Below are 9,470 nucleotides of genomic sequence, written 5' to 3'. Positions count from 1 at the left end.
TCTTCAGTTCTGACTGAAGACATTTAAAATGGAATGGGAGAAGAGGTTAAATTATGTTCAGTTTGTTTGGAATCATGCATTGGAAAGCATCCATAGTGCATCGATATCTGTTCCTTTTAACAATACTGCATGTAGACAAATTCTAAATATATTCCTGCAGCTGACCAAACTTTGAGAATTTGTTTGTGCAGTGTGTGAAATATAGGTTTTTTTTCATTAGCTCCTGAATTTCTCAAGATAAGTTAGCCCACATCTCGAACTCTCATCTTCCTCAGCCAATCTGGACGTGGTGTTAAGAGATGATGGTAACATAAGTTACTAGATTTAATTATGAGTGATTTTCCACTTCAAGAAGAGCTATTTCAAATTATGTCAAATTTACATCTTCAGAAAAGAAATTTATAGAAGGAATAGTGGAAGCTTGTAACCAGGTTTCAGTGGAGGTAGTGGGTCAGTCATCAGTATGACTGAAACTTGTTTGGGATAAACACTTGCCCATCACCTTACAAAAAATAAAAAATAAAATAAAAAATAAAGATAATAGACATTAAAAAGAAAAAAAACCCTCAAAGACTTGATGGACCACTCGGTCTTTTTCTGTTGTTAGTTTTCTATTTTTCTAAGAAACAGATTATTCTCCTAGTTTCTTTAGTAAGATATGGTGAAAAAAGATGGATAGGCTTAGCAATAATTTCATCAACTGAATTAGTTGAGCTTCAGAAAGGTTCTCCACCTTTAGAGAGACAAGCCAATCAGGAAATTGTGTTTATTAAAAGGGGCCTATATTCTGATTCACAGTAAAGCAGGGCTGCATGTCCATAATCTAAATACAATAATATCTCACAAATGAAGGCAAATATACATTTCCCAGGATGATGATGTGAGGTCAAATTTGGGTCAGTCCTGGTGACTAATCCACATTTGACCTCATTGTAATATCTATTTCTCTATATTGAAGAAAAAGGAAAGAAAATTGGGGAATTTTCATTCTGCAATTGGTAGTGAATATCATTTTAAGTTCTGCATTATCCTGCACCCAAGGTCTTAGCTTTCAAAATGTACCAGAGTTGAAATTTGACTGGCAAATGTGTTTCTAAAAATCAGGACTCATTAACACTAGATACTTCAGTGGCATTCTTTCTCTGAACTAATGTAATTAGTGAAGCCATCAAGACTGCACTATTAAAGTGGGAACACATTATAAGGCGTTCATTGAGTTTTATTTTTTTTAATATACATGCTTGGATTCAAAGAGGTGGTGCTATTAATCAACAGCCTGGTACAGCAAATCTCTGGTACTAAATTACCAACTAAATCACAATTGATTTGAGTCTGTAGCATTCCCAATGACTAGTATGACTAATGACAAAGAATTATAGGAACTGTAGTCAAGATTTCAATGAGCATCACACTCCTAATTTAGCAAGTGCCTTGCTTACATACAGAATTATCTATTTAGCCTAAGGAAGAAATATGTGCGTGCAAGCACACGTGCACACACACACACACACACAATTTATGTAGAATTCTGTATGGGCCAACAGACTTGTCTTCTATTTGTCTTAATACAATGGATCATCCTTTATTTTTAGCAACTTATCTCCCAATATCATCTAAATTGTTCATTTACAGGTAGTTCTTGACTTGCAGCTGCAATTGCCACCAGAATTCTTGTTACTAAGCAAAGTGATGGATAAATGAGTGGCACTTGATTTTACGACCTTTTTCTCATATTGAGTTAAGTGAGTCACAGAAACACTAAGTGACTTTGCTTGCTGGAGCTAGTGGTGAAGGTTACAAATGGTGAACATGTGACCCCTGGATCTTGAAGCCTTGGTATATACATGCTGTTTGCTAAGCAACTGAATTTTGATAGGATGACTGTGGGGATGCAACAACAATAAGTGTGTGGATTGATTGTATGTCACTTTTTTCAGTGCTATTTTAACTTCCAATAGTTGCTGAATGAATGGTTGTAAGTCAAGGACTACCTGTATCATTTATCTCAGGAGGATGAATCACATATAGCTGTAATTTAAATATTATTATCACTACAAGAAAAGCTGCAAGTGAATGTTGCAATTTAGCAACATTCCTGCCAGGTAACCATGTCCATCCCAGAGTGCTCCTTTCCATTCTTCCACTCATATAGGTTTTTGTAGCCCAATAATTATGGAGCAGAGCCCATCCTTATTGGGCTGTTTCCTCGCACCCATCTAACACCATGCTTCTTCTAAATGACTGCATTCCTCATCTTGTTCGTGGACTGCCATTTCACTATCCAGCCATTAGCCACAGTACCAGAGTTTGCTATTCGAAGGGCAGATTGATTAGCTTTTATTAATATACACATTAGACTAAGTTTAGCCTTCAGGTCTTCCAATATCAAGCCAAACACTTTGTTTTTAATGATAAATCAGTCAAGTCTTGGAAATATACATTTGCAATACTACTTTAAAGGAGGATATTTGTAGCGCAGGGTTGAAGTGAGAGATCCTTAGTGCTCTCTGAACTTTGTTGTTCACTTGCAGGGGTTTCATTACCCAAACTAGGTAATATCACCAATGCTAGTGACTAGCAAGGAAAAACAATCAAGCACAGAGAGCACCAAGGATCCTTCACAATACAACTTGGCATGGCAACAGCCTAGAAACACAAATGGCAAACTACATTTTCACAGGCAAATCTATAGTTAAACCCAAATTATTATTTTTAAAGAGAGACAGTTCAGTGTAGTGGTGGAGATACTGGCATAGAATTCAAGAGATTGTGAGTTCTAATTCTGCTTTAGGCATGAAAGCCATCTGGATGACCTTGGGCCAGACACACACACACACTCTCTCTCTCTCAGCCCAACCCACCTCAAAGGTTGTGGGGAAAAAGAGGAGGAAGAAGTATTATGTACATTTGCCACTTTGAGTTATTTATAAAGTAATAGAGGCAGGGTTAAAAATCTAATACATACCATGCTTGTTTACACCTTTTGCCTCTAATTTTGGTAAGCTTGTTCTTTTTATTGTGGCTTTCTGATGTGGTAGACTTTTCTATTTCTATTTGAAGGCATGCTTTCTGAGTCCCAGCCAAACATTTTCAATCCCAATGATATTGAATGGCCTCTCCATGAATACATCAAGGCAAAATTACAAGTTAAGAGAATCAAATAGCTCAATTCTGAATTGAATATAACAACCACCACCACCACCACCACACCACTATTTTTTTGAGAACTTCACTTGCTCTTGAGATTGTCCTATTGCACAGGATGGACAATTTCTGGCCCATGAAGTCATATGTAACCTTGCATCTTTTTTATTTGCACTTCCTGGAGCCCCCTTCAGTTGACAAATTTCTCTAGCAAATTGTTGAATTATAGTATTATTATTATTTTTTTGCATTTAGAAAAGTAAATACCATAGCTATTTGTGAAATCTCCAATAGGCTTTAAAAACCTGTTTTGCTTTAAAAGCAACAATAAACTTATTCCCAATTTCCCTATAGGGATGAACATTACAATCCCACTTTATCCAGAAACATCACTTTGCCCCAAAAGTGATTCTCAGATGCAGAACAATTTTTAAGGAAGTGCAACTCCCCTCCCTAAACTGCTCCTACTTTCATTTGACTCTTGTAACATTAATCTGCCTTGATATTTTCATTTCTTTTGCAATCCAAACGGGAGGCCTATAAAAGGCATTAATGGAATTTAATGGAAGTTATACAATCCCATCTTGAAATCATGTTCATATCTCTCAGTGTATGAATTTCTGGAGCAGTTATCCATTTGTATGCATAAACTGCAGACACCATAAAAATGCTTTCCATGCCACCTTTCCATACCTGGCTATCTTGTTGGGTGAGGGATTAAATAGTTTTTGTTCAAGAAACAGAGAGAAGAAAAAAGGCCAACATCACGATGAAAAGAGGATTTTATATTTGAATCCTCATTAATGGGTTACATCCTATCCACCTATCTATATATAAAAATTTCCTCTTGCTCTTCTATAAGAACTCTCTTGAAGAACATTTTTAGCTACGTCAGCCAAGTGCATTCATGCAAGTTCCTCCCCTGCAATGTTTGAAAAACTGAACAGGGTTGGAAACAAAATCTTGCTATTTATATGACCAGATGGTAGGACAATTGGAATACAAAACCAGGAACAATACGTACGTACATACATACATACATATATATATATTATACATATACATTTATACTTGTGAGATTAAATTTAAGATGTTTTCTTTTAAATCTGATCTGCTTTTCAGAAGATTACAGTTCCCTGTCCACCTTTCATCCAGTTAGAGCATTTTGTATATCTCTTATACTATCTTGCTGGATGCAGATCTACTTAATCTGCTGTAATTCAGTATGGAGATGAAGGAGAGTCTTTTCGAGCTACTTTCCATGGTTTTCATTTTGTATGTATGGGAATTCCCATGTTATTAGGAGAATGGCACAATTTCTCCTGTTGTGGCTATTTCTGCAACTTCTTCCATCTGTATGTATAAAGAGAACATAGTATAGGACGTGTTATTTTGAATGACATCACTCAATCATACACATGTAAGTTCCTACCGAACCTGGATCCTTCAAGCGCCAGACAACCAACTCCATTATCACCCCAGCAGTTGATGGAAAATGTGCTGCAACAAATATAACATATAAAGGGGACTGAGGCTGTAAATTGGCTGAACTACACTTGCAGTAAACTTTTAAGCAATTCACAGAGCACTAAAATGCATACTCCCCACATTATATGTGCATGAACATACAGTATGATGCCTTTAGCTTTAAGAGCAGTGAGCTTTAGGATAGATATGTGAGAACATTTACAATGTGACCCTTTCTATGTAGAGGAGATAGGAAAGTAACCTTTCCCAAATCCTTTGATTCCCCACTTCTAGGATAAAAAATTGGACATCTCAGTTTTTTTATTTTTAATTAATGAATCCAAAATATTTGCCATGCTGAAGTTCCTTGTTCAAAAATCATGGCATGTGGATAGAATACCCATTCCATATATAAATTGAACTTTGGAAAATAATCCACCAAATTGTCACCGTTTGACCAATTTGAGTATATAAGCAGATCATGGAAATATGCAAAGATTAACCTAGCTTTGGGAAGTGATCTTCTTGAATACTCATCTTACGTGTGAACAGTTTTCACACATCAAACCTTTGAATTCCAAATAATGAAGGATAAAATGAATGATTTTTATCACAAAGAAACTACACGTCCTCATGACGGGATCTGGAAATTTCTAGGTGAATCCTGGAGAAATAAGTGAAAGAAATCATCATCCTTCAAAATAAACCAACTTCTATATAATGCCGACCCTGGTATTCAATCTCTTTCATCACCAGTATGTTATTTTCCACAGCAGTATTAATCCAAGAACACCTCTCTCAAATTATAGGAAGGAAATATCTTGGGATTTTCCTCCCCACAGTGAAAAGTGCATGAGCACCTGAGGACCAGGACATGACAATTCTAAAGGAAACCATCTAGACCTTTCCTGACAGAATACTATTTTAAAATAATTAATTCCAAGCTTTTGAAGTAATATAGCTCAGTTCTTTTTGACAAAAAAAGTCACTTTTCCAGCAACTTTTCAAAATATACTTTTACTGCCACTTCTCATAGAAGATATTAAATAAATAACTGAGGGCAGTTAACAACGCCATTAAAAATACTGTCAAAAGACTTAATATTACCAGAATTAACCTGGTATTGTTCAATAGGTGGTGCTATGATTGGATGAGAGAAATTGCATGATTTGAACCCCCACCCCACCCTTTTAAAACATTATATACTTTAAAACAACAAGATAAAACAATCTAGAACAGTTGTTTCTGGAAGTTTTGCCAACCTGTATCTTCTGGGTGTCCTGAATTACAACGCTCATCTGCTGGCTTGGAACCATATGAATTATAACTTCACCCATGGAGGACACCAGCAAGGGAAGGAACTCTCATGTTTTTCAACTCTCATGAACTTACTTTATATGCAAAATCGTATACGGGGACTTGATTATGGGTGCATGTTTAAAAATTATTTAAATAATACAACATTCAACTAAAATCCAGGCACAAGAATAAGTCTAAGTAACTAACAAGAAATATTCTGTCTAAGAAAGTAACAAGGATAGACATGTCTGGTTTCACACATCATATACACTATGGTATGTTTACTGTAGTTTATTGACTAACCTTCAATTGTGCTGGATTTGCACATGGTAAACGTCCAACAAACTACAGTATGCCTTGGTATGTTGTATGAACCAAGCCCATTAATAGAGAAAACATTTTTGGATATCCTTCTTGAGTTTCAGCATGCTACACTTCACAAGTCTTGTCTTTTTTCCTTACTCTCTTTAACATTATCCCTGCATAAAACATTGGCCATTAATCCCAGTTACATAGCTCCTTCACATTGCGTAGCTTATAAATTGACCATGAAACTGATGGAATACAGAAGATTTCAAGACTTGTGGTGCCAAGAAATGTTCTTTTGCAATCTCTTTTCTGTGGTGTAATATTTGATTCTGAATGAATAGCTTTTTGGAATATTGCTTCCTAGCTGATGATTCATAAGCATGCAGGAACATAGAATAACAACTATAGCATTCCGCTTTGCTTCATTAAATAGAGGGAAAGGGGTAAGAGGCAAAAAAAAGTTGAAGTCCTCTGGCACCTTGGACAGCTTTTGTAACCCACTATCAGCATCTGATGTAACTCAACACTGCTGCGGCATAAGATCTCCCAGGTAGCTAAGGTGTTGCAGCATTTTGGACCTTCCTGTAGTTACTGTCTACACTAACTGTTTCTTCAGCAAAGAAATGTGTTGAAGTTAAGATACTGACAGGTTAATATATGTGCGACACATGACATTGTGTCACTGCCAGGGAGAGCAGTATGCCAACAAGAGAGATAAACTCTAAATCCCAGCACTAAATGGATCTGTGCAGTGGTCCTCAGACCAGATGTAATGAATGAAAACAAAACACAATAACCCTTACCATTAAATTAAAAAGACAAGATTCATTGTACAGTTTGCTTTTGACCACCAGGGCTTTGTTTTCATGTTTTGCTCCTAATTAGTTCCAGATTCCAATTTCCCCAGCAAACCCTGATGCTGACAGTGGTGAGATGGATCCAGCACAAACTGGTGGCCTTTGGAGATGCAAATACAGAATGGCAGTTCCATGTTTTTCTAAAGTTTCTGGCTTCATTTCCTGGCTACAACTGCCTTGATATATTTGCTCTCAGTAATTACGTCTGAACCCTCAAGTCCTTTGGGGGAGTCCAGTTTGTTAGTCTCCAGAATGTAGATTCCCAGGAATCTTCCAAAAAAAAAGGAATAAAATGTAATGAGGAAAAGAAAAACAGGCTGATACTTCTTCCCTGATGTAAAAGTCAGTTGCCAGCAGGGATGTCCCAAAGATGGCCAGCAAAACCTCCTGCTGGCTCATTCGTTAGGAAACAGATACAGTTCCCACCACAAAACATAGAGAACAATGGATTCCAAGTTGCCCAAAGGATGGAAAATTAAAAATCTTCCCATCTCAAAGCTAGACAAGTGTCCCACCCTCCACCCCACCCAGCTCATAAGATCAAGTTCCAGGAAGCAAAATGAAAACCGCTGGTCTTATTTGTCACCAGCAGAGTCTTTCTATGTTCTAGTTGCCTGCACAACTGAAGAGCCAACAAGTCAATGTATAGACATGGGGCATCAGTCCCAATCCATAAAGATTCTCATCAGGCAGATGGGACAGAAGACATACGTTACTGTACACAGATGACCACCTTCCCGCCCTCCATGATCTGTTTCTCCAGTTGACACAAGATGCACACCAGACACAGAAACTGACAATGATTCATCCCCATCAAGAGGTGGGTTGTGTCTCTGCAGTCCATCTAGAATTTCACCACCCCACCTGGTCTTTCACAGCCTCATACTCAACAGGGTCATCTACTATTTTTGCTGCAGTAGTTCTTCTGACAGTGCTGGGCTTTACAGTATTTCCCCTGCAGTAAAATAAAGGGAACGAGGCACAGGATGAGGAAGAATAAAGACTGGGCATGGGTGGAGGAAAATTCTAAAGATGTCCCTTGCGAATAATAGTAATAGTTAATAATAAGATGAATTAATTTCTCTGGTTGGTTTATATGTTTTTCTGCTCTCTCTCTTTCTCTCTCTTTTTAAGTCGTGTTGGCATTTTTCAAAGTTTGCAGCTTCGCCTCCAGTTCAGAGATCTGAAAAACATATAACAGAAAGGGATAAAGAGAAATTATCCAGGCAGAGTAAGGAGCGTTTGGGATGGGGAAGAGGTAGGGTGGACTTAGGAAAGAAATGCAGATAATGTGGCTGGAGCCAATGGTCTGTTGGCTCAGATTGGCAGATAACAATATGAAATGGCTAAAAGAAAAAATGGTGAGGGGAAAAAAATTAAGGGCAGTGAAGGACAGTAAAGATAATGTTAAAATGTATATGAATACAAATTAGGAGACCTTGTTTCCTGCAGATTTCAAATAGCTTAAGTCTGTAATCTCTTTCCATGTCACTTTCATTTCCTGTTGCATTGCTATACATCAAGTTCTTTATAGTTGGCTGAATTACCTTCCCAGTACTCCTCATTACTAGACATGCTGACTGGGGTTGAAGGCATGAATTAGAAAAATCTGCAGGACTGCAAGTTATACACATGGCAGAGATATTTCTGGATCACTCTGTTTCTTATTCATTAATAGAAAGAGAAGAAATGAGCGTCCACTAAAATAAAAGTAGACTTACCTCCCATAACGGTGCTATTATACTTTCAGATCATTAACTATCATATGTGAGAGGATGTATGTAAATCCTTGCCAATAATAATGGATTACTTGGATATGGGGCCACACTTGGGGACAAGAGTTCCCTCTATTAAAAGAAGTGGGTTGTATTACCCATATCCACAAAAGATCTGTGGGTTGGCCATCTACCTGATCCAATGGTAACTGTAGATCTTCGGGTAGTAGAGATGCAAGGAATGCATTTATACAACTATGCTTTCGGCATTAGAAACAAACTTTCCTGAATTGGTGTAATTTGGCAACATTTACCAATGCTTCAATTATATCATATTTAGACTACTACAATGCAGTGAGACTAGTCTGAAGGATATGAAAAACTTCCACTGATTAAAAAAAAAATGGAGGTACCCATATAGGCAATGAGCTCCCTAAGTTAGACTTATAATTTTTTTAATACAGAATCTGTTTTAAAGCTATTCCTAATTTACAAAGGAAAAAATGTGACTTTGCTGCCACAATATCACAGTCTTGGGAGAAAAGCTCTGAAGAGACTCAAAAATGGGGCTTAGGGTATGTTTCATGAACCATTGTTTGCTCACTTCTGGAATAAATGGCTAATGGTTTCGATTAAAGCTTAAGTAGTAGGGAACTTTACAGATATCTAGATGTTAGAC

General features: G+C 37.1%; 1 protein-coding gene across 3 annotated transcripts in view; it reads right to left on the bottom strand.

Annotated features, from left to right (window-relative positions):
* Positions 1–2,346: 2,346 nt before the first annotated feature.
* The window catches only part of PPP1R9B (protein phosphatase 1 regulatory subunit 9B), an 86,572-nt gene continuing 79,448 nt past the window's right edge, over positions 2,347–9,470 (bottom strand). The window contains exons 10-11 of one of the 3 annotated variants that reach the window (XR_014173596.1): positions 7,023–8,259; positions 2,347–5,275 (exon numbers count right to left, since the gene is read on the bottom strand). Coding sequence is in view for 1 of the 3 variants with exons in the window: in XM_081933265.1 (XP_081789391.1) it covers positions 8,206–8,259 (54 nt within the window). In the remaining 2 variants the exon portion in view is untranslated. Of the gene's footprint in view, positions 8,260–9,470 lie in introns of all 3 variants that reach the window. The other 2 variants (XR_014173597.1, XM_081933265.1) reach the window with 2 other exon arrangements.

The sequence above is a fragment of the Natrix helvetica genome (genome assembly GCF_964273705.1).
Source record: "Natrix helvetica genome assembly, chromosome: Z".
NCBI classification, from domain to species: Eukaryota; Metazoa; Chordata; class Lepidosauria; order Squamata; family Natricidae; genus Natrix; species Natrix helvetica.
This window is presented reverse-complemented; position numbering and strand designations above follow the sequence as displayed.